The sequence below is a fragment of the Mesocricetus auratus genome, unplaced genomic scaffold (assembly GCF_017639785.1).
Source record: "Mesocricetus auratus isolate SY011 unplaced genomic scaffold, BCM_Maur_2.0 Super-Scaffold_100019, whole genome shotgun sequence".
In the NCBI taxonomy this organism is placed as follows: Eukaryota; Metazoa; Chordata; class Mammalia; order Rodentia; family Cricetidae; genus Mesocricetus; species Mesocricetus auratus.
In genome coordinates, this window is record NW_024429200.1 from 1,402,687 (window position 1) to 1,427,724 (window position 25,038).

The 25,038-nt window shown below is 47.9% G+C and overlaps 2 protein-coding genes across 5 annotated transcripts in view; one reads left to right on the plus strand and one right to left on the minus strand.

Moving 5' to 3' along the window:
- Positions 1–6,910: 6,910 nt before the first annotated feature.
- On the minus strand, positions 6,911–16,881 carry Rab19 (RAB19, member RAS oncogene family). 2 transcript variants are annotated; one of them, XM_040728717.1, is made up of 4 exons: positions 16,421–16,881; positions 12,825–13,001; positions 10,080–10,263; positions 6,911–8,153 (listed from the first exon to the last, which is right to left on the minus strand). In XM_040728717.1, the coding sequence occupies exons 1-4, from the start codon at positions 16,751–16,753 to the stop codon at positions 7,885–7,887; spliced, it is 963 nt and encodes a 320-aa protein (XP_040584651.1). In that variant the 5' UTR covers positions 16,754–16,881; the 3' UTR covers positions 6,911–7,884. The 2 variants fall into 2 exon arrangements, with proteins under 2 accessions (XP_040584651.1, XP_040584650.1); XM_040728716.1 differs by having other exon boundaries at positions 12,789–13,001; positions 16,421–16,871.
- Positions 16,882–21,092: 4,211 nt separating this feature from the next.
- Slc37a3 (solute carrier family 37 member 3) overlaps positions 21,093–25,038 on the plus strand; it is a 42,986-nt gene continuing 39,040 nt past the window's right edge. Inside the window, exon 1 of one of the 3 annotated variants that reach the window (XM_040728542.1) lies at positions 21,093–21,155. The gene's annotated coding sequence lies outside the window, so the exon portion shown is untranslated. The other 2 variants (XM_040728544.1, XM_040728543.1) reach the window with 2 other exon arrangements.

Here is a 25,038-nt window from a genome sequence, read left to right on the forward strand (position 1 = left end):
CAGTCTTTACCTGGTGCCCAACATGGGGCTTGAACACACAAGCCTGAGATTAAGAGTCTCTTGCTCTACCAACTGAGCTAGCTGGTCACATACCCTCAAAAAAAAAAAAAAATCCCGCCCTCTGGGCTAAGCTGATCCTCAACAATTGGTCAACGGAGTAGTGACAGAACTCCCACAACAGGCATCTGTGCTGACTGCCATCATAGGATCTACAAGACTCCAGACTGCTTTCATCTGCAAGTTCACCAAATTCACCATCTCCTGGTACCATGTGCTTGTTGAAGCCTGGTTCGGGTTCCTAAGTAAGATGGGTGTAGATAGGCCATCAGTAAAATTGGGAATTTGAAAGAATAATTCTTTGTTCTCTGCTCCTTTTCTTCTCTTTTGAAACAGGGTTTCTCTGTGTAACAGCTCTGGTTATCCTGAATTCACTTTGTAAGACCAGGCTGGCCTCGAACTCATCAGATATCCACCCGCCTCTGAGTGCCGGGATCAAAGACGTGTGCCACCATTTCCCGCCTGTGGGTGTGTTGCCTGTATGTATCTATGCACCACATGTGCAGTGCACACCAAGGTCCGGAGAGAGTGTTGGATCCCTTAGAACTGGAGTTACAGACAGTTATGAGCCACAGTGTTGGTGCTAGAAATTGCACCCAGGTCCTGGAAGAGCCGCCGGTGCCAATAACTTCTGAGCCAACTCTCCAGCCTCACCGTCTCACCTTGACTTGTTATGCAGACCAGGCTGGCCTCAAGTTCAGATGCTTCTGCCTCCAGAGTGCTGAGATTCAAGGCATGTGCCACCATGCCCAGCGACTTGACTTGACTTGTAACATTTTGTCTGTTTTGACACAGTCTCTCATGTATCCCAGGGGGGTTGTGAGCTCCCAGTGTTGTCAAGGGTGGCTTTGAACTAACTCCTGCCCAAGTGCCACTGCAGTTTCTGCAGGGCTTTGACTGACCCAGGGCTGGGATGCTAGGCACAAATGGACATCCAACCAGCTTTTGAGACAAGGCTGAAGCTAACTTCAGACCAAATGCATGGCGACACTCCTTCAGCTCCCAAGTTTCCCAACCAAATTTCTTTCTCTTTTTTTTTTTTTTTTTTTTTTTTGGGTATTTATTTAGTATTGTGTTGAATGTTTGGCTTGCATGTCCGTACTGTATGCCTTGTACCTGCAGAGGTCAGAAAATGGTAAGTGCTTCAGATCCTCTAGAAGTAGAGCTACAGATATTTGTCAGCCACTGTGTGGTTGCTGGGACTTGAACCCAAGTTCTCGGAAAGAAAATAGCAACCATGGAACACCTTGTTTTATTTGTATGAGAAGGGATCTCATTTCTATGGGTTGGACTAGAGTTGTACCTACCTCTGTTTCCCAAGTTCTGGGATTAAAGGTGGAGACTGGGCTGGTTGTTAGTCAAATGAAGGTGCTGGGAATCGAACCTGAATACATTGGAAGAGCAGCCAGTGCTCTCAACCAGAGTCATCTCTACAACTCCATTGTACCTCAACATTTTTCCCGGCACAAAGCCACACTGGAGATGCAGATGGGAGCTCACTATCAATGTCTCTGCCCACTTCCACATCTTCAGAAAGCTTGTCAAAGCCTGGAGAGACACCTCAGTGGTTAGGAACACATTGCCCTTGCAGAGGTCGCAAGCTTGGTCGCCAGGAGCCATGTTGGGGATGTCAGAACTGCCTGTAACTGCAGCTCCAGGGGACCCAGGACTCTGGGCATCTGCACTAGCCCACATAGAGGTTAAGAGCATTGGCTGCTCTTCCAGAGGTCCTGAGTTCAATCCCAGCAACCACATGGTGGCTCACAGCCATCTGTAAGATCAGGTGCCTTCAGGTCTGCAGGCAGAGACAGACAGAATACTGTATACTGGTGTTTTTTTTTGTTTGTTTGTTTTTTGTTTTTTTTTTTTGAGACAGGGTTTCTCCGAATTGCTTTGGAGCTGGTCCTGGAACTTGCTCTGCAGACCAGGCTGGCCTTGAACTCACAGAGATCCACCTACCTCTGCCTCCCGAGTGCTGGGATTAAATGTGTGCACCACCAACACCCGACAATAAATAAATCTTAATACCATAGAACAAAATGATGAATGAAAAGGCAAGAAGACTATACTAGCTAGGGGCTTAGAAGGGGCATGACACCAGTGGAGGCGGCTGCTGCTTGGGACCATTGCAGCTGTAGACCTGATTCTCATTCTTCCTGTGGTCTTAGACTAAGAGACTGTTTTCGTCCTGACACCATGTATGTTTGCTCACACTGAACCCAGAGTTTGCATTTGTGTTCATTAAATAAAATTAACCATGGGTCAAGAGGCTGAGTTAGCAACTAGTTGACAGAAAGTAATCATAGCATCAGAGGGCATCTGGGAAAGGGAGAGACACCAGAAGGAGTAGGGAGGGATTTGGAGTGGCATGGCTTTGTTTTGATTTGTCTTTTTGGCAGAGCAGAAGGATGCTCTTTGGGAGATGCTAGCAAGGAGAGGTTAGCTAGTTGCTACTCAACCTCTCTGAGCTAACAGGTTTTCACCCCAGCCTTTGAATCTTGAGTTTATTTATAAATAGACCGATGTTTAGCGGCAGAGCAGCTACCTGCAGGAACAAAATTCACACCAGGTTGCACCCCTGAGCAGCTGGACCTCTGCCAGAGAAGCTGGCCCATAACTGCGGAGTCACAACTGCAGGCTGAAATAGCAGATTAAGGTGCAGCACTGTGCCGTGGTTAAAATCAACACATGCACATAAAACACACACATACATGAACACAAAACATTCACACACAAACATGCAAATCTAATGTTTTATATCTTTACTTTCCAAAACATCTCTCTGGGATCTTGATTTCATATAACTCTCTGGTTGCTAGTTATACGATATTGCGGATGTGTGAAAACTTTATTCTACCCAGCCTGTTCAGCACTGAGTCTGAGGCCACTGGGAATGGTTTTACAGGGCAGTCAGGAGCCTAACAAGCTTCGGGAAAGCCTGCCGCACTCTTTATAGCGGGCAAGACTTTTGTGCATATACTCCACAAAGACCTCCAGCTGGGCTGGAGAGATGGCTCAGAGGTTAAGAGCACTGCTTGCTCTTCCAAAGGTCCTGAGTTCAATTCCCAGCAACCGCATGGTGGCTCACAACCATCTGTAATGAGATCTGGTGCCCTCTTCTGGCCTGCAGGCATACATGTAGGCACAACACTATATACATAATAAATAAGTAGATCTTAAAAAAAAAAAAAGACCTCCAGCCTACATCTCCTGAGTCCCTCTCAAGTGTGCTTGAGAATTTCATCAGTAGCGGACTGGTGAATAAGATGTTGCCGGTGTTCAGGTGGATTCTTCTCACACATGTAACCTGTAGGGAGGACTGTTTGAATCCAGATCACACCCAGAAGTGTATAATCATAGAAGATGCCAATTTCAGAGTGTTGATGGGAATCGTAGAGCAAGGAAGAATTAGTGTCCGTCCACAGGGCAGCGTTTCTGTCACCTGATGGTGAGTACTTCCTTTCAAGTTGCAAATTGTTTTGTTGTTTTATGTTTTGTTTTTGTCTTTTTTGAAACGAGATCTCACTATGTAGTGCTGGCTGCCTGGCAGAGATCCGCCTACCTCTGCCTTCAGTGCTGGGGTTGAGTACCGCTGAGCATGGTGTCACATGCCTTTAAACCCCGCGTGCCAGAGGTGGGTCTCTGAACTTACGTCCACTCTGGTCTTGTTTAGTGAGTTCCAGCACAGAGAGGGATGCATAGGGAGACCCGGTCTCAAACTAGGTGAACAAATAGATGGATCAAGTGCCTGCGGTGCTTGAAGTAGCGTTTCCCTATGCAGTTCCAGCCTGCCTCGAGTTTGTGATCCTTCTACCTCAACTACCCGTGTGTAAGTGCTGACATTAGAAATGAACTCTATATAGCCAAGTGGTGGTTGCAAATGCTTTTAATCCCAGCATTCAGAAGGCAGAGGCAAGCAGTCTTTGTGAGTTCAAGGCCAGCCTGGTCTCAAAGCAAGTTCTAAGACAGCCTGGGACACAGAAAAACCGTGTCTTGAAACGAACAACAAAAAAGAAACGTGTGCCACAGCACCAGCTTTAGGTTTTATAGTTTGATTGATACAGGGTCTCTTGTATCCCAGGCTGTCCCTCTGACCTGCGTGTAGCTGACGATGACCCTGTACTTCTAATTGTCCTACTTCTATTTTCCAAGTGTTAGTCTGTAATTGTTTGTTTATTTATTTATTTAGGTTTTTCGACACAGGGTTTCTCTGTGGCTTTGGAGGCTGTCCTGGAACTTGCTCTTGTAGACCAGGCTGGTCTTGAACTCACAGAGATCCGCCTGTGTCTGCTTCCCGAGTGCTGGGATCAAAGGCGTGTGCCACCACCACCCAGCCTTTACACCTAACTTAGCAGACTGCTCCAGTTATCCATCTACATTATGATAATGAAATGCCTGAGGTTTGGTAACTTACAAAGAAAAGTGGTTTATTCGACTCATGGGTTAAAAGTCACAGTGCTGGCCCTGGTAAGAGGCCTGTTTGCTGCATGGCGTCATAATGCCAGACATTTGTTGGAGTGACTCCATGGTGAGGCAGAAAGATAGACTTGGTCCAGAGAACTAACTTGAGGCTCCATGTTAAAGGATCGAGCCTCAGTATGGTAGGAAGCAGGAACCGGATCCTTCAAGGGTATGCCCAGTACAAGGCGGTTAAGTCACTAGTGACCTGGCTTCAAGGACATCCCTTCCATTTTGTTTCCCAGCCTCCCTCCTGCAGTGATGAACTGTTCCACCACAGGCCCAAACACAGACTGAAGTCTCATTTTCTCAGTGACTAAAAGCTCATGAGTACCAGAATCCGATGGAATGCCCTAAGTAACATGTTTTAGGAAGATGTTGTGAGTGGGCTCAGTGGGTAATGGCACTTGCCACCACGGTGGACAATCCAAGTTCAATTTCTGGTACCCAGGGCACGTGTGTGTGTGTGTGTGTGTGTGTGTGTGTGTGTGTGTGTGTGTGTGCGAGTGTATACAAACGTAAAAACAATACATGAAGACAACCATGAGTTTCTCAGAGGAAGCTTGAGTGGGGAAATGTGAAGCGCCTCCTGCTTAAGAGGAAGAGCTGGGAGAGACAGCCTCTCTGTCTCCTGTCCCGCCGTGGTGGATTCATGTGACATATGAAGGTCACAGTTGAAGTTCCATCGTGTGTCTCGGCCTGCTGGCTGAGGCCACTTTCCCATTCCTACCTACTGTCCCGAGTAGGAACAGGAGGGAGGGTGATCAGTGTTGAGGCTGGCCTTCCGGAAGTCAGGATGAGAGAAGGAAGGACAGAGATGGCCTGAAGGACCGACTGGCTTCCCAAACAGGATGTGAGTGTTTTTGGAGAGCATAGCACTCCCCCACCCCAAATCCTGCCAGGCCTTAATACAGCCTAGGTGTTAGACAGGGAGCAGGGAGGGGACCCAGTCACGGATGTGGAGAGGCCACAGGTGTGTTTCAGCTAGGGGCACTGGAGCTGGTGAGTAAGACCCCGTTGACCCCCATGGGTCTCACCGGACTCCTGTCAGTCACAGAGGGTCAGCTGACTACCGGCTGCCTGCTGTCTGGGGCTCAGACTCCTGAAGCTAAGGGATCCTTATATGCCAGGTGTGACCCTAATAGTACCCCTTCCTTGTCTCCTTTACATTCTAGTAGGTTTTTGGTTTGTTTTCTGGTACTGTGGATTGAACCCAGGACCTGGAACATGTTAGGACAATCACCCAGGCTGGCCTTGAACTTACTCTGTAGTCAAGGCAGGTCTTGAAGTTAATATTATAGATTGAGTTGAGTGTGTGTGTGTCTGATACTATGTACATGTAAGTTCAGGCTTTGTGTGTATGTGTGTGTGTGCAGCTAGAGTTACATACTGTTGTGAGTTGCCCAACACAGGTGCCAGGAACCAAACTCAGATCCTTGGCAAGAGCAGTACCTGCTAATTACTGAGTTATTCAGTGCTGGTCTCGAACTTTTGATCCCCCTGCCTCAATGTCTTGAGCAAATGAGATTACAGGCCTGCATGACCAAACCCTGCTCTATAATAAAATACTATAAGACAGGTCTCAGGCAGACCTAGGCTGGCCTCACATTCAGTAACATACAGGATAACCTTCGACTTGTACCATTTTGGGACCCATAAAGATGGCTTTGCTTCATCTTGGCTCAAAATCAGAGTCCAAAACTCTTTAGTAAGTGGTAAGACCTAAAGGTCTAAGGCGTGGCTACTGTAGGATGTTTTGTCTTGGTAGTGGATGTCTTATCTAAATAACTACAGACCTGATCTTACTCTTGACCCTCAAGACCGAATAACAACTGGAAATTGAGTCTAAGTTGTGATCACCAAATGTTTGGCGAATCAGGGGAAGAAGTCTGTTTGTTCCTCACACATGATAAAGAAGTCTTTTGGCCATTCCTCCCTGAAGAATGTTGAAGAATAAACTTGGGGCATCCAGCCGGGCGTTGGTGGCGCACACCTTTAATCCCAGCACTCGGGAGGCAGAGGCAGGCGGAGCTCTGTGAGTTCGAGACCAGCCTGGACTACCAAGCGAGTTCCAGGACAGCCTCCAAAGCCACAGAGAAACCCTGTCTCGAAAAACAAAAACAAAACAAAACAAAACAAAAAAAAATTGGGGCATCCAGTACTCACTGGATTGCCTTCCTGACTCTATCCTGTGTCTCTGTTTTGTGTCTTAGCGTCTTTACCTGCTGTTTCTCAATCCACACTCCCCGTCTCAGGTACGAACTGGGCAAGCCGGCTGGGTCTGACTGAAGCCCCCCAAAGATGGGTTACAACGCTGCGTCTCCCATCTCTCCTTCCCAGGAGCTGGGATTGTGGTCTTACACCTCCATGCCTGGCCCTCCTTTAGGTTTGTGTCTATTTTTTATTGTTATTTATTTATTTGCTTGTTTTTGCAGTGCTGGCGATTGAAGCTAGGACAGTATACATGCTCACCAAGTGCTCTGCCACCGAGCTACATCCAAACCCTCTGTTTGTAGTTCTGAACGTGGAGACAACTCCGTCAAAAGACGGCATCTGCTGCTCTTTGGCCACATCTGCTGGGATGGCCAAATCATCTATAGAACAATTAGGACTTTTTTTTCCTTTGGCTTTTCAAGACACGGTTTCTCTGTGTAGCCCTGGCTGTCCTGGAACTTGCTCTATAGACCAGGCTGGCCCCCAACTCACAGAGATCCGCTTGCCTCTGCCTCCTGAGTGCTGGGATTAAAGGTGTGTGCCACTACCGCCCGGCAACAATGTAATCCTGGTGCACAACTGACTTCTGGTAGTAGGTAATCTGGTGTTTGAGGAGTTCAGGGTTAGCATCTCTTATGCCTCGAGGCTCAAACAGATCGACAGGGATGGAGCAGTTCCATCGGCCCCCTGGTCCCTGACCCTCTGGCAAGATGGCATTTCTGGCTTCTAGCCGACAGCCCTTGTTCCCCAGGAAGAAGACCTGTGACTGTTAGGAATCAGTGTGGCTTTTCATTACAATCCCCGCCCACCCCGTCCCAGGCTGCTTCCAAATCTAGAATGTTCCAATCTCCTCTCTGCATGTTCCTGTTCTCTCCTTCCTTTCACGACTGTCTTTGTACAACAGAGACGCAAACCCCACTACTAAACAGTTGGGGTGTTGGGGAGACGGAGACCAGGATGGGGAAAGTCCATCCTAGCCTTCTTCCCCCAGGGCCTGAGGTCCTTGTTTCACTAGGAGTCCTTGAGGACGGAGGCGCTCCCTTTCCTCAGAGTCTGTGCTGCCCATCCAGGACAGGAACGAGGCTCCACCTGGAATGTACCTGAAGACGCTGGCGTCTGGATACCCTGGCTTTTGTGCTGGGCCTCCACTCACGTTCAGCAAGTGCAGCGAGTGTTCTCCCTGGGGCCCTGGGCCACAATAATTGGGCTGGAATCCTGGGACAGACCTTGCTGGATGCTCTCCCCATACAGGTGCAAACTATTGCGGGCAATTAACTCCTTCGCCATGAGCACGAAGACTTCATCTATGTTCCTGGACTCCTTGGCGGATGTCTCCAAGACAGCCAGGAGGCCATACTTCTCAGCCAGCGTGCAGGCATCCTCGAACAGGACGTGCCGATTCTCCCACAGATCCGATTTGTTTCCTGCAGGTGAAAGATGTGTAAATGTAACATAGCTCAATAACCTGTCTATACAAAATGAGCTTTCTCCCCACTTCCCTTCTCTTCCCTCTGCCTTTGAACTTGTTTCTTTCTTTTTTCTTTCTCTCTTTTTTTTTGTATGTTTTTTTTGAGTTTTAGAGCCTGTACCAGGTCTCTCTCTATGGACCAGGCTGACCTCGAACTCACAGAGATCCTCTGCCTTTGCCTCCTGAGTGCTGGAATTAAAGGCATGCACCATTATTGTCCGGGCTGTCTTTGTACTTTAAAAAAAAATTTTTTTGTTTTTTTGGTTTTTTCGAGACAGGGTTTCTCTGTGGCTTTGGAGGCTGTCCTGGAACTCCCTTGGTAGTCCAGGCTGGTCTCGAACTCACAGAGATCCGCCTGCCTCTGCCTCCCGAGTGCTGGGATTAAAGGCGTGCGCCACCAATGCCCAGCTTAAAAATTTTTTTTAAATTACATTTATAGCCAGGCAGTAGTGATGCACACCTTTAATCCCAGTACTTGGGAGGCAGAGGCAGGAGAATCTTTTGAGTTCAAGACCAGCCTGGTCTATAGAGTGAGTTCCAGAGCAGCCAGGACTACACAGAGAAGCCCTGTTTCAAAGAAACAAAATTATATTGATTTCTTGTGTTGGGAGTGTGGGCACTCACATACCATAGCACATATTGGGCATCAGAGGACAACTTTCAAGAGTTATTCTCTTGCGGACTGGACTCAGGTTAAGGCTTGGTGGCAAGTGCCTTTGTCCCTTAGCCATCTTACTCCCTCTGTGTTCTTTGAGATAGGGTCTCACATAGCCCAGGCTAGCCTGAACCTAGTTACACAGTCACAGTCCATAGGTGGTGGTCCAGGCCCTGCTGATGCTCTTATAGAACACCAAACGTACCAGAGATCTACCAAATTCTGAACTCTGAAATCATTGTCCCTAGCTACTATGCCCAGCCCTTTGATTGACAGCGTAAGAAAAATTCCATAAGCCTAAGAACCATCAGTGCAACCTACCACAAGAAGTTGCCTCCTAAGCACTTTTCTTTTTTGAGATACAGTCTCAGTGAGCTTTGAGCTCACTGGTTCAGGTAGACTAGCTGGCTGAGGAACTTGATGGCTCTCCCTGTTTCTTCCCAACACTGGGTTCACAGATCTGTGTCACAGCACCTGCCTGGGAGCTGGGAGCTGGGAGCTGGGGATCTGAACTCATGACCTCATGCTCTTACAGCAAGCACGTCATTGACTGGGCCATCTCCCCAGGTTCCTCCTGAACTCTCAATTTACCTGCTTCATCACCCAGAGACCTGGAATCACATGACCAACTTCCAGTGAACTTTTATGTTGTTTTTTAAAAGTTTCACTTAGGAATTTACACACCCATTCCTTGGGTAGTCACATTCATCTGAGTGGTTCCCTGGGGATTGGGGGCCTTTTTGTTTGTTTGTTTTCTAGACAGGGTTTCTCTGTGTCACCCTGGTTGTCCTGGAACTCATTCTATAGACCGGGCTGGCCTCGAACTCACAGAGATCTGCCTGCCTCTGCCACCCGAGTACTGGGATTAAAGATGTGCACCACCACTGTCAGGCCCGTAACCTTTATTTAGTTTACTTTTTGCTTTATTGTACACATGGAATTGAGTTAGTGATCATCAGGAAAACTTCCCCATATTGCGTTGTGTTTAAATATGCCTAAAATAAACTGCTTGGGGTCAGACTCCTGAAGTTTGAACCAACACCAGCTACTTGGTCCTGTCGAACTCATTTGGCCTTTTGCCTTCTGAGGACCGTTATTCTGATTCTTCTGCCGGCTGTGATGGCTGAACTCTAACTTCTAGGGTTTCATACTCCACTAGGGAAGAAAGCAAGCTGAGCATGGGCAGAGGCGGTTTAGGAAAAGCTAACGGCTTGGAAAACGCCCTACCGATCAGCATGATGACCAAGTTAGCTGCTCCGTATTTTTCTATCTCATGAATCCAGTGAGGGACAGACTCGAATGTGGACCGGCGTGTGAGGTCATAGGCGATGATGGCTGCGTGGGCGCTTCGGTAGTAGCTTTGGGTGATGGTGCGGAAGCGCTCCTGGCCCGCAGTGTCCCACACCTGCATCTGCAGGGCAGAAGAGATAACAGGAGGTGAAGCAACTTGGACAACCCTTCATTTAAGTCACCTTACAGCCGAGCGTTGGTGGTGCACGCCTTTAATCCCAGCACGCGGGAGGCAGATGCAGGTGGATCTCTGTGAGTTCGAGGCCAGCCTCCAAAAACAATACAGAGAAACCCTGTCTCGGAAAAAAACAAAAGAAAAAAAAAAGTCACCTTACAAATAGTTTCCTGTGGGCTGGCGGGATGGGGAGAGGTGCTGCTGCCAAGCCTGAGGACCTGGGTTCAATCCCTGGGACCCACATAGTGGAGGGAGAGAACCAACTCTGGCAGGGTGTCCCCCCCCCCCACCTTTCACAGACACTCAGTGGCAGGCACACACAGCTGCAAATACACAATAAACTTTTTAAAAGAACAAATACACACTCGGGAGGCAGGGGCAGGCGCATCTCTGTGAGTTCGAGGCCAGCCTGGTCTACAGAGTGAGTTCCAGGACAGCCTCCAAAGCCACAGAGAAACCCTGTCTTGGGGAAAAAAAAAAAAAAAAGAACAAATACATTCCTAGGTCTTACTTCAATGTATTCAATTCAGTAGACCCAGGCAGGGCCAAAATGTGCTCTCTGGTTTAGGAATCACCTGGAGGGGCTCTTCCACTGATTGGAGGATTATTTATTCCTGGGTTCATATTTTGAGTTTACCCATTAGGAGAAACCTTGGCAAGAGAGATGGTATAGACTGAACTGATTTTATTTTTTTTAATATTTATTTATTTATTACATATACACCAGATTGAGTTGTAGATGGTTGTCAGCCACCATGTGGTTGCTGGGAATTGAACTCAAAACCTCTGGAAGAGCAGTCAGTGCTCTTAACCTGTGAGCCATCTCTCCAGCCCCTGAACTGATTTGAAAGGACCACTTAGACTGGTCACAGTCAGTAGTATCCTTTTTTTTTTTTTTTTTTTGGATTTTTTTCGAGACAGGGTTTCTGTGTAGCTTTGGAGGCTGTCCTGGAACTCACTTTGTAGACCAGGCTGGCCTCGAACTCACAGATCCGCCTGCCTCTGCCTCCCAAGTGCTGGGATTAAAGGCGTGTGCCACCAATGCAGGCCAGTAGCATCCTTAACACAGTACTTCCAGGTTACTGTCCCAAGCATGGGTCACACCAGCACCGACTTATGCGCCTTCCAATAGTGTCTAAATGAAGAGAAACTTTTTAGAATTATTTTGTGTGTATTTTACTTGTGTGTGTGTGTGTACGCACGCATACATGCACAAACCACCTGTGTGCCTGGTGTCCACAGAGGTCAGAAGAGGGCATCAGGTACCCTGGAACTAGAGGTTATGAAGTGGAATGGATGGTTTTTGTTTCTTTGAGACAGGATTTCTCTGTGTAGCCCTGGATGTTATGGAACTCACAGAGGTCCACCTTCCCCTGCCTCCCCGAGTGCTGGAATTAAAGGCGTGCGCCGCCGCCACCACCGCCCGGCTGGAATGGATTGTAGTGAACTACCGGGAATCAAACTGGGTCCTTTTCTAGAGCAGCAAACACTGAGTCATCCCTCTGTCCCTGTGTATACATTTTTGTTGTGTTTAAGATAAAGTCTCATATGGCCTAGGCTGGCCTTGAACTCAGTATGTAACTGCGGTTGGCCTCAAACTGTTTTTTTTTTTTTTGTTTGTTTGTTTGTTTGAGACAGGGTTTCTCTGTCTAACAGCCCTGGCTGTCCTGGAACACACTATATAGACCAGGTTGGCCTCGAACTCACAGAGATCCACCTGCCTCTGCCTCCCAAGTGCTGGGATTAAAGGTTTTAGGAGTTCAAGGACCGCAAAGGCTACAAAGAAAAACCCTGTCTTGTAAAAACCAAAGGGGGGGAAAGTCACTTAAGCTGTTGTATAAAGTACAAGTGTCATCACTCATAAAGGATGGGTTTAATAGACTTAGAACCAATGCTCGGGATTTTCCGGGGAAATGTCTGGGGAAAAAAATTATAAATTCTAGCGGGGACAGGTGCAGTCTGGCTCTACAGACAGCAAAGGATCACCAGTTTGCAACTACATCTTTTCCTAGGAGGAAGTAATGTCCCTGAAGAGAGATAAGCCTTTGAGTTGAACTGTCCCTGGATTTTTCAGTGCTTATCTGTGTGTACGGAGGACCTCTTGCCCTCAACAGGTGTGTAGGACAGGGCGGAGTCTCTCCTAGTAGGGCCTAGAGAAGGAAATCAGGTCATCAGGCTTGGTGACCAGCTATCATGCTAGGGCTGACTTTGTTTTCTTTTTTGTTTGTTTTGTTTTTTCGAGATAGGGTTTCTCTGTGTAACAGCTCTGGCTGTCCTGGAACTCGTTCTGTAGACCAGGCTGGCCTCGAATTTACAAAGATCCACCTGCTGGGACTAAAGGTGTAGGCCACCACCTCCTGTCAGCAATATCCTCTTTTGTGGCTTCTTGTACCTTACTCAAAGTGTACATACCTTACTTAAAATGGGGGCTCTGTCTAAAACAACGGAGTTACCCCTAGTGCCCCTCTGACCTTCACTTTCTTGCCGTCTATCTCGAGGGAGCGCACCGTGAAGTCCACCCCGATGGTGTTCTGCTGTGACTCGCTGTAGACTCCAGATTTGAAGTGCTGTACCACGCATGTCTTCCCCACATTGGAATCTCCCACGAGGATGACCTTGAACAAATAGTCCACGTTCTCATCTGCTGCTCTGGCTGAGCTGGAGAACTGCATGGCTCTGGCTTCCTAGAACAGACCAGAGAGGAAACACAGCAGTCAGTTTTTCTCTAGTGCGTGCCTACTAGGCTTCTCTGCACCAGGGATCCAGAGAAGGCAAGCTGGGGTAGTGGCTCTCACGGGGCAACCCTGCTCACGGGTGGAGGCAGGTGCCCCGTAAGCCCGCACCCCAGGTATATGTGGGCACGGCTTCAGGAAAGCCCCTCACACTGATAAGGCCATTCCATGATGGGAACAGGAGTACAGTCAGCTTTACCAAATTAGATGCCAGTCTTGAAGACGAGGTGTCCAAAGAGCAGGATAGTGAGGCAATGCCTACAGGAGTAACTCCCTGGCCGTCAGTCAGGGGGAGGATATGCCCCTAGCCACTAGAAATCTGGCTGCCCCATCAGCTCGTGACAATCGACAAGATTTGACTGGGAAGACAGTTTAAGGACTCCCAGGTTGGCCAGTACAAACGAGTACAGTGCCTGCAGAGGCCAGAGGTATTGTGTGTCCTGGAGCTGGAGTGACAGGCAGCGGTGAGCTCGAAGAGGATGCTGGGAATGGAACTCAGGTGCTTTTAACCTTGGAACCGGCGCGCGTGTGGCCTTTTTATTCTGGGCAGCAATCCGTTTTCCTCCGACGGGAAATTAGAATGTTGAGGACATTCAAAATTAAAGCTTTAGTTAGAATGGTACGTCAGGGCCAGATGCGGTGGCACACAACTTTAAGCCTAGCACTCAGGAAGCAGGGCTTCTCTATGAGTTCAAGGCCAGCCTGGTCTACAAAGCCAGTTCCAAGATAGCTAAGGTTACATAGTGAAGCTGGAGGACTGGGAAGGTGTAGCATGGAAAAGAGAATAGCTTAACTGTTTAACTGCTTAACTGTTTAACTGTTTCTTTTATGGGGGGCAATGGGGGCAGGGTTTTTGAGACAGGGTTTCTCTGTAGCTTTGGAGGCCATCTTGGAACTCACTCTGTAGACCAGGCTGGCCTCAAACTCACAGAGATCCACCTGCCTCTGCCTCCCGAGTGCTGGGATCAAAGGCGTGCACCACCACTGCCCGGCTAGCTTAATGATTTCTAATGTTGGTATTTGCCAGACTTAATGATTATCAGAATTAACTGGAGGAGATAATTAAAAATATACATTCTTGGACTGGAGAGATGGCTCAGTGATTAAGAGCACTGTCTGCACTTCCAAGAGGTCCTGAGTTCAATTGCCAGCAACAATATGGTGGCTCACAACCATCTGTAATGAGATCTGGTGCCCTCTTCTGGTCTGCAGGCATACATGCAGGCAGAACACTATACATAATAAATCTCTTTTTAAAGATTATATATATATTTCTTAGAACCTATCTCAGACCCACTACATCCATCCACCCACCCATCCATCCACCCACCCACCCATCCATCCATTCATCTATCCATTCACATATATATTGATGGGGCTGGAGAGATGACTAGTATTAAGGGCATTGGCTGTTCTTTCAGAGGACCCAGGTATGGTTCCCAGCACCCACATGATGCCTCACACCATCTGAAACTTCAGTTTCAGGAGATCCAATACTGTATTCTGCCCTCTATGGGCACGTATGCATGCAGAGCATAGATGTATATGCAAACAAATCATCCATACACATAAAACATTTACAATATATTTTTATCTTACGTGTGTTTACATTAAAAAAAAAAAACAACCAGAGCCGGGCGTTGGTGGCGCACGCCTTTGTTCCCAGCACTCGGGAGGCAGAGGCAGGAGGATCTCTGTGAGTTTGAGGTCACCCTGGTCTACAGAGGGAGTTCCAGAACAGCCTCCAAAACGATACAGAGAAACCCTGTCTCGAAAAACCAAAAAAAAAAAAAAAAACCAACCAGACGTGGTGGTGTCTGTGGCCCTATCTCTGGGGAGGCGAATACAAAAGGATGTCTGGAATTCACTGGTCAGCCAGCCTAGTCACCCAGTGAGCTCCAGGCAGATGATAGACCCTGTTTCTAAAACCAAAATAGATGGTGCCAAAGGGGACACATGATTCCGGCTGCCACATGATGTGTACACACATGAGCACACGCAAATAAAAATCACAGCAGTAACAGATACACCCTTGCATGTTCCCCAGGTGAATCTGATGAGACTTGAGAACCATCAGTCAACACATCCATCACCTGCAGCTACATTCCTGGGTTCAGCGTCTCTGTCTAAATATTCACCTGTGCTTAAATAGCTTCAATCTGCAGGAGCTTGGTTTCTCGTGAAAATCTTTGTGCACTGGGGCGGCTCTACAGTCCACGGGCTAACCCCTGTCTCCTGGGAATCCTCTGTCAGTCTCCGAGCTCACTCCCCTTGCTGACATGTTGAATTCCTAGTCCACGTGACAACTCAGCAGCTATTTGAAGCAGCAAGCATATTCCTGAAAGTACTTAGGCATTTAACCCATCACTCACACATTTTTTTTCTTTTCTTTCTTTCTTTTTATTTTATTTTATTTATTTGTTGTGTATACAGTCTTCTGCCTGCATGCTAGCGGAGGGCACCAGATCTCATTCAAGGTGATTGTGAGCCACCATGTGGTTGCCCAGAATTGAACTCAGGACCTCTGGAAGAACAGTCAGTGCTCTTAACCTCTGAGCCATCTCTCCAGCCCTTTTTTTTTGTTTGTTTGTTTTTTGTTTTTCAAGACAGAGTTTCTCTGTGGCTTTGGAGGCTATCCTAGAACTAGTTCTTGTAGACCAGGCTGGTCTCGAACTCACAGAGATTCATCTGCCTCCGCCTCCCGAGTGCTGCGATTAAAGGTGAGTGCCACCACCGGGCCACTCACACATTTAGTTAGGTCTCCTTACCAAATATCTCATGAAACCAAAAAACTCAAAATACTTTGATGATTGAATTTGAGGTTCAGTAAACTGCTCCTGTCATAGGGTCACCCTCATTTCCCCTTGATTTATTCTTTGGCTTTCTCAGATGCCCTAGAAAAACCCATGTTTATAGTGACAGACAAATACAAATGCTCGTGTCTGTTTTGGCAGACAAATAAAAATGCATTTATATCTACTCTATACTTTGGTAGTAACCAAAGGCTTTAAAGAGGCAAGGGACGTCTAGGACCTCTGTTTGGATGCCCCTGAGGTCACTTATGGAGAAACGATCCAGTAGAGAAGAGATACAAGCAAACCACATTTTTACTTTTCTGAGTCTTTTCAACTAAAGAAAGCCATTCCACTTCCGGCATCTGATCACTGTAACTCGAGCTGAAACCTTCTTTCCAAGTCCCCATTCTCCTCTTTCCCCTCAAAGTGCCCGGGATTCCACAAAAGCCCCCTTTAAGCTAGCATACAAGCCCTGCAAGGAGAAACCGGCGGAAGGGAGAAACCGGCAGAATGCTCCCAGACAACACCATTCCCCATTCCTTTACCTGGGTCACCTGTTGCTTACCCCTCTCTCACCTGGCTGGCGGGCGAGCAGTGTTTGTGCTTTTGCTCCTGGTTTCCTTTGCAGCCCTCGGTGCGTTTCTTCCTCCTGCCTTGCTGCCGGGTGGGAACTGTAGTTCCGGCCCCTGGCTTGGGGTTTGGTGACCCGAGAAAACGAAAGGGAAACAAGGGCAATCCCTCCCACCTGCAAGGAGCCCGAAGCCCTAGGTGAGGTGCTGGCTGGTTTAGCGCGCGCCCACTGCTAGCTTTCCTGGCAGAATTCATCGGATTAGGAGAGAGCCCAGAGAGGAACCGCCTTTTCTTCAACTGGCACCTGTTCAGCTGCCCTGTTCCTCTTTTTCTCTGCATCCTTCATCCTACATCCTGCCTGACACACTTGCTTATTTGCCTGGGCTGGGAGGCTGTAAACGGAGATGACATCGACTTAAAGGAAGATATTGATCTGGGTCTTGAGTGACTTGTTTTGAGAAGACACTGGAAGGAAGGAGGTGCTCAGGTCACTTTCAAAAGTAAAACAAAGGGAGAACACTGTATACATAAATATAAGTAAATCTTAAAAACAAAACAAAAAAGTAAAACAAGGATCCACAAGATGTCTCAGTGGGTAATGGTGTCTGCTGCCAAGCTTTTTTTTTTTTTTTTGGTTTTTCGAGACAGGGTTTCTCTGTGGCTTTGGAGGCTGTCCTGGAACTCACCTTGTAGACCTGGCTGGCCTCGAACTCACAGAGATCCGCCTGCCTCTGCCTCCCGAGTGCTGGGATTAAAGGCGTGCGCCACCAACGCCCGGCTTGCTGCCAAGCTTGAAGACCTGAATTCTATCCCCAGGGGCAAGTTCTCTGACCACACATACATGCACAAGCATATGTACACATGTTAAAAAAAAAAGTAAAATAAAAACCCAAAAATACCCAAAGCAAACAAATGAAAAGTTCCAGAATTAAAAGAACTTAGAGCAGTTTGGGGATTTAGGTTAATGGTAGAATACTTGCCTAGTAATTACAATGCCTTGGGTTCTGTTCTCAGCACTAAAATAAAATAATGAATAATCTGGGTAGCAGTGGCACATGCCTTTGATCCCAGCACTTGGGAGGCAGAGGCAGGTGGATCTCTGTGAATTCGAAAGCAGCCTGGTCTACAAGAGCTAGTTCCAGGACAGAGAAACTCTGTCTCGAAAAACAAAGAAATAAATAAATAGCAGGAGAAAAAAGTTCTGCCACACAGCAAAGACCCTTACCTTTCTTTTCTTTCTTTCTTTCTTTTTTTTTTTTTTTTGAGCCAGGGTTTCTCTGTAGTTTTGTAGGCTGTCCTTGAACTCACAGAGATCCATCCACCTGCCTTAGCAGCCCAAATGCTGGGACTAAAGGTGTGTGCCACCATTGCCTGGTTCAGAGTTTTTTGTTTTTGTTTTTTTGTTTTTTTTGTTTTTTTGTTTTTTTTTTCGAGGCAGGGTTTCTCTGTGACTTTGGAGGCTGTCCTGGAACTAGCTTTTGTAGACCAGGCTGGCCTCGAACTCACAGAGATCCACCTGCCTCTGCCTCCCAAGTGCTGGGATTAAAGGCATGCGCCACCAACGCCCGGCCAGAGGTTATTTTTTAAGTGTGAGAAAACCTAGAATTTATTAGTCTTTGATGCTGGCTGTAGGAGCAAAGATCTGAGATTATTTTTTTTTCTGTATTTCCACCCAAAGAGTCTATCAGTTCTAGACTCTGTTAATGAAGCACTTGTCAGAGCCCATCATAAGGATTTGAAGCAGAAGAGATGGTTCAGTGGATAAGAATGCTTGCTGCTCTTCCTGGTGACTTGAGTTTGGCTCCCAGCATTCATGTCACACAGCCCTGAAATAGGAGACAATTGTCCCCTGTTCGAGACCTTCAAATAACCTTTAAGTTGTGATCCGTCTTATCTCAAATTTCACCCACACAAGGATTTTCAGGAATATCTCTTTTAAGCAAGGCAACTCAAAAGTTCACTCTGTTTAGAGTGAGAAAAAACAAGACAGTGTCTACTGCTGCTGCTGGCTGTGGTTTTGAGAACTACTTCACATGGGTAGCTTAGAAACTCCAACCACAAATGTGCAAGCTGAGGCAGGAAATAAGGTCCTCTAATGTCAACGTCATTGAGGGGAGCTGTAAATATTTTCTTTCTTTTGGTAATGATTATTGTTAAAAATTTTTTAAAAAGTCAGTTGATTCGGACCCAGTACACATTGCACGCTGGTAGAGCACCTGGAGGTGGAAATTGAGTGTTAAAATAGTTTCTTAATCCCAGCACTCGGGAGGCAGAGGCAGGCGGATCTCTGTGAGTTCCAGGCCAGCCTGGTCTATAGAGGGAGTGCAAGGACTGTTACACAGAGAAACCTTGTCTTGAAAAACAAAAAGCAAACAAACGAAAATAGCCTGATGGATGCCTTTCTACCTCATTTTTAGTTTTTCTTTCTTTCTTTCTTCTTCTTCTTCTTCTTTTTTGTTTTTGTGGTTTTGTTTTTTTTTTTTTGAGAGACAGGGTTTCTCTGTGGCTTTGGAGGCTGTCCTGGAACTCATTCTTGTAGACCAGGCTGGTCTTGAACTCACAGAGATCTGCCTGTCTCTGCCTCCCGAGTGCTGGGATTAAAAACATGTGTGTCATTACTGCCTTTTCAATTAATTTTAATTTTAGTTTTTGTGAATGACTGCATGTGTGTGTGTGCGGACCACATATTCAGATCCCTGAGGAGACCAGAAGGCGGCACAGGATCCCTTGGAACTAGACTTGTGGCAGGTTGTAAGCTGCCTGATATGGGTGCTGGGAACTGAACTCGGGTTCTTGCAAAAACAAACATCTCCCCAGAATCTCATCGCCCCTTCTACTTCATCTTTGAATCCACGGGTGGAAAACCGGAAATGCACACCATTTGGAAATCCACTCACTGGGCTTTGCTTCTTGCCCACACCTGTTTATAAACTGAGGCACTTCCACTGGCAACCTGGATGGAGCTGCTCCCTCCCTCCCTGAGTCTCCCTCCTCTCTTATTTGGTTTTACTGTGTAAGAGGTTTTGATTGCACATACATCTGTGCACCACGGGCATGCCTGGTGCTACAGGAGGTCAGAGGAGGACATCAAGTCTCCTGGATTTATAAACAGTTATGAGGCACCGTGTTGGTGCTGGGGATTGAACCCAGTTCCTCTGGAAGAGCCACCAGCTCTCCATGCCCTCACTGTCTCTTTCCTGTGCATCCTGAGCTGTAAAAACATCCTGATGTCTCTGTGTTGGGGTTTGGGTGGCCCTAAGGCTCTCTGCTGTAACTCGTTGCTTCAGCCTCTCCCTTCCTGGGGGATTTTGGTTGCTGTGACTTCAGATTTCCTAACCAGAAGTCTTCAGGCCTTTGGTAAGGTTTGGCTAAAACTTGGTGTGCACATCAAAGGAAGCTTGGCAGATTTCACCAATGCCAGAAGACTAACTGTGAAATGAACCAGGTCCAGGAGTGCCCCAGTAAGCAATATTTATCATGTTGACCTCTGCGGCAGGAGTTCCTGCAGAGCTTTGCAGCTGGTTTGACTCCTGGAATGTTAACACCTGGGCCTGGATTAGCCTTGTGTGACTGCTACCCTTTGTGCCCAGTACCTTCTGTTTGAAGCATGCATATCTTATCTGAGAGTTTCCTAAAGGTTCAAAGCCTATGAAAGACTTTGTTGTGGGAGGACTCAGAAAACTGAGATGTCCTGTGACTGGGAGTTACTTTGGTGTGTGTCCCATTCTGTAGACCCAGCTGGTCTGGAACTCACAGACATCCTCCTGTCTCTGCCTCGTGAGTGCTGGCATTAAAAGTGTGCACCATCACCGCCCTACTCAGGAAGTGTTCTTCTTATTACCTGGTCCCCACAGTAGGAGATTTGGTGGTGGCAGTGGCATCTTCCTCCTTGTTCTCTCCCTCCTCCCCTTTCTAGTTTTATGTATGTGTTTATCTATGTGTGAGTGTGTGTATGCCACGTGTATGCAGTGCTCACAGAAGCCAGAAGAGGGCGTCGAGTCCTCTGGACCAGGAATTATAGTGGTTGTGAGCCACCATGTGGGTGCTGAGAACCCGGAAGAACAGCCAGTGCTCTTACCTGCTGAGCCATCAATGCAGCCCCCCCACTTTTATTTTTCTTTTTGAGACAGGGTTTCTCTGTATTGTTTTGGAGGTTGTCCTGGAACTCGCTCTGTAGACCAGGCTGGCCTCGAACTCACAGAACTCTGCCTCCCGAGTGCTGGGATTAAAGGCATGCACCACAACCCCCCCCCCGGCTGCAGCCCCATTTTAAAAATGAACTGATTTATTTCTTTATTTAATCATCTCTCCAGCCCTGCTGCTGGGAATCTTAATACGCAATAGTTTATTTTGTTAGTGGGGGTGATAGGCTGTAGAGCTAGCTGCGAATACTGGCAGGTGAATGTCCCTGCCTGTAAGGACAACCGCGTTTAATTATACAAAAATGTAAAGCAGAATAAAGCCTCTTTTTTTTCTTTGTTTTGGAAAAAAACCCAAAATTGGTTAGCCCACCAGTTCTTCTCGAATTATCTTTCACTCATGGCCCCTTCTAAGCCCCGGTGAGACCGAACCTGCAGACGAAGCGGACCTGGCGGACTACAACTCCCGGCATGCCTCGGGACGCTCGGTCACGTGAGCGCGCCCGGAAGCTCTGGCCACCTCGCGGCGGGGTGAGGTGGCGGCGGGGGCCGGCGGGCGGCAGGGTGTGTCGGGGATCCGGCGCCGCCTCGGCGGGTCTCAGGTGCGAGCCTGCGTGCGTCCGGGTGCTTGGGGCCCTGGCCGGGCTGCGTGCGTGGGAGCTTCGGGCGCGGCAGGCGCGGGCAGCTGGTGGGTGTGGCGGCGCGGCTGGACCCCGGGACCCCGCCGGAGCTGCGGGTGTCGTCCCCGGTGTCCCCGGCGTCGCCGCTGCCGCGCGGTCCTGAGGCTGCGAGCACCGCAGCGGGGAGGCGGGGAGCACATCCGAGCGGGAAGACGGCCCCAGCCCAGCCCACGCGGACCCTGCCGGCCAGGGGATGGGTGGGGGACGCCTTGTACCCCTCGGACCACCGGTCCCCCGGGCCTTGGATCACGGGACATTTGCACAAGAACGAAAGCAAAGGAGAGGGCTCGTGGTTTAGCCAGGGGAGGGTGCCACGTTCCCGGGAGGGTGGGATGCGCCGAGGTCAGGGAGAGGAAGAGCGGGCTTGGCGGGGAAAACGAGGCTTTTGTTTTCCAGGGACCACCAGGACCTCGGTTGAGGAGTCCGGCTGTTAACTTATTCGGAGTCATTCCTTGGCTCCTCTTATTTGCAGAGGGTGGCCTGTTCTTGATTTTTGTTAGGGACAGTGAGAATGCGTCCGCGTAGCTTTACTGCCTTCCTGAAGTAAGTTAGGGCGATGCTGTGATAGCTTGCTGAAATGTGTAGAGGAAGCACAGTTGCCAGGGCGAGCAAAACCAGACTCGTGATTGCTAGCCTCTAACCATTGCTTGGCATCTTCGCGCACACACACGTTTTCTGTGTTTACGAAAAGAGCGCCTTCGCTTCTTTGGCGGCCGGGCATTATTTCCTCGCCGTTTGCCAGACGTTTGCCGTATGACAGGCTGTGCCCTAAAAATCGAGTAAATCGTTTCATTGATCCTTAGCGAGGAAATTGAGCCTCAAAGACGTGCACTAAGTGGACTTGAACTTTGGTGTCAGAGTTATGTGGGGTCGCTCTCCGGCTTTCAGGAGCAAGTTCGGGGTTCATTGTTTGGGGTGCCTGTCCATCAGGGACGATGGCATGTCATTGCAGTGACCATTAACGTGGTTAGTGCTTTGTCTGGAGGAGGGAGGAGAAAGTAGTTGTCTCTGAAACGTGTCCAAAAGTAGAAAATAGGGAGAATGTGGTCATAGGAATCTTATTATAAAAGGATGTGGCTCTCAAACATCTGTGGAAATGAGGCGGTTTTAAGAAGAAAGGATGGCTAGGTTTGGTGTGTGTGTGTGTGTGTGTGTGTGTGTGTGTGTGTGTGTGTGTGTGTGTGTGTGTGTGTGTGTGTGGTTTGACAGGTGTCACGTAGCCAGGTCACCTTCATCTCTCCCTGTGTGAGTGAAGACAGACTTCTGATCTTCCCATCCCTGGAGTGTTTTGAAAGGAGAAGAGATATACATGGTACCTGTAAGTGGCTTCTAGTTAGATGATGAGAGATCAGAAAGACACTGCCGTGTAAGTGTCGAGCATTGGGCCATAAGTACAGTGCCCTGAAATCCTCAAACTCAATGATCCGTCTAGTGCCGTTCTGCCTACCAGTACTTTGAGTACACGTGACCGTTTCACTCGGCACTTGTAAAAACCAAATCCTTGTGAGTCAGATGATTGCCAGTTCTGCCCATTTGAGGGTGCAGGGGAACCGCATTTGTTTATAAGATGGACTTTTCCTATCCCCAACTACATACCAGTGAGTTTAAGCTGTGCTAATTCTAATTATGTTTTATGAAGACTGGGATGTTTTCTCTTTGAACTTTTCTACTTGTACAATGTAATATGGAGTCTAGTTAGGTCTGGGTTTGAATGTATATTTTGTCTCTCAAGAGAGATTACTTTCTGATACCTGTTTCTCATCTGAAAACAATCTGGAGAGCTGATGACTGTGGTTATATATGCAAAGACCCTATCAGGGTGCTGGTGCCTTGTAGGTGTTCAGCCAAAGAAATCATTGATGCATTTGGGAGGCAGAGGTAGGTAGATCTCTGTGAGTTAAAAGCCAGCCTGGTCTACAGAGCTAATTCCAGGACAGCCAAGACTGTTATACAGAAAAACCCTGTCTCAAAAAAAAAAAATCATTGACAAAGTTTTTTTTTTTTTTTTTAATTTGGTCTAAGAACTCTGGGAGGGTCCTGGGGATACAACTGTGGATTTAGGACAGAGAAAGACATTCTTTGTTTTTATTATTATAGTTTATAGATGAATAGTAAACATGTAAAGAAACAGAAATGGGAATAGAAACTTTTATTTATTGATGCTGGGACTGAACCCAGGGCCTTGCATATGTAAGTTAGGCAAGTGCTCTACCTCTGAGCTATATTTAGCTCTGTTTCATTTTTGTTTAGAGACAGGATCCCAGTGTTGCCCAGGCTGCTGACTGTTACTGCACTTCGTAGTCCAGACAGGTCTTGAAATTGCAAAATTCATTGTCGGCTTTGAGTAGCTGGGACCGACACTATTTTGTATTTTCTCCATGCCCAGTGTATTTAATGTTTTGAAGTGAAGTCTTGCTGTGATGCTGACCTTGAACCCCTGGGCGCTCAAGCAGTCTTTCTTCCTCATAGCTGGGGCAGTGTGCTGCAGTATCCTGTTCATGGAGACTTCTTTCCCCTGAAGATAGAGAGGGTCTTACTGTGAAGCCCTGACAGGTCTAGTATTTGCTCTGTAGACCAGGCTGACCTCAAGCACACAGAGATCTGCTCACCTCTGCATCCCAAGCGCTGGGATTAAATGTGTTCACAAGCACACCTGCCCCAAGGAGAAGCTTTTTTGATGAGTGGTCAGAGGAGCCACTTGGGGAGGGGATGTCTGAGTAATGGGCCAGAAAACAAAAGGGGGGGGGAGAGCAAGCTGTTTTAAAGAACCAAGAGAACCGCACAGAGGCCCAAGGGAGATGTCGGGATGGGTTCCGGGGTTGGAGATGGGGCAAATCTAGGGAGGGTGGCGGAGGGAGGAGGCAAGTGGACAAGGAGTAGATTGTGGCCTGGCAGAGGGTTGGAAGCCGTTCAGCTCAGTGGGGGGGGGGGGTGTCTGATAAAATAGAGATTTGTTCACGTGATGGGCGCTGCACATGCTTAGAAGCAGCAGGTGGGTAGGAAGTGCGTTTGTCTGCAGGGGCCCTGCGTGGGGTGAATTTAAAGATACAGAGCCTGCTACAACAGGAAAGGAACTGATCAAGCAGGGTGTTTGGAGATGGGGGAGGGGTGGGAGTTTACTATTGCTATCTACCCTTTTTTTTTTGGTTTTTCGAGACAGGGTTTCTCTGTGGCTTTGGAGGCTGTCCTGGAACTCGCTTGGTAGTCCAGGCTGGTCTCGAACTCATAGAGATCCGCCTGCCTCTGCCTCCCGAGTGCTGGGATTAAAGACGTGTGCCACCAATGCCCGGCCCTACCCTTTTTTTGAATCTATTGATGTTCTATTGTGTGGTTTGGGTTCGAGGTGTCTTCCGCAAAGCTCATCCGCTGACGTCATGATCACCAGGTGGCAGTGCTGTTGAGAGTGATCCCGTCACTAGGATGCTAACTTCATCAATAGGCTAAGCTACTGATGAACTCATAATGAACAGGCTGTCAGGAGCCTCGTCATGGAAGCAGATCAGGGGCTGCCTTTGAAGAGTGGATCTTGACTTGCTCGATGCTTGTTGCTCCCTTTGCGTCCTTAGCCGCTGTGAGCTAAGGTGAGCATCTTCCCCTCGCCATGCCCTTTCCTCTTGGTATTCTGCCTTGCCCCAGGCTAGCCCAGAGTCAAAGGAGCCAAGTGTGGAGAGACGGCTCCCAAACAGTGAGGCAGTGTAAAGCTTTCTCTTAAGTCGTTTGTATCAGGTGTTTGTCTCAGTGATAGACAAGCTAACACATCTACCTTGCTCATCTGTTACCTGTTGGAAAGTCAAGGAAAAAAACC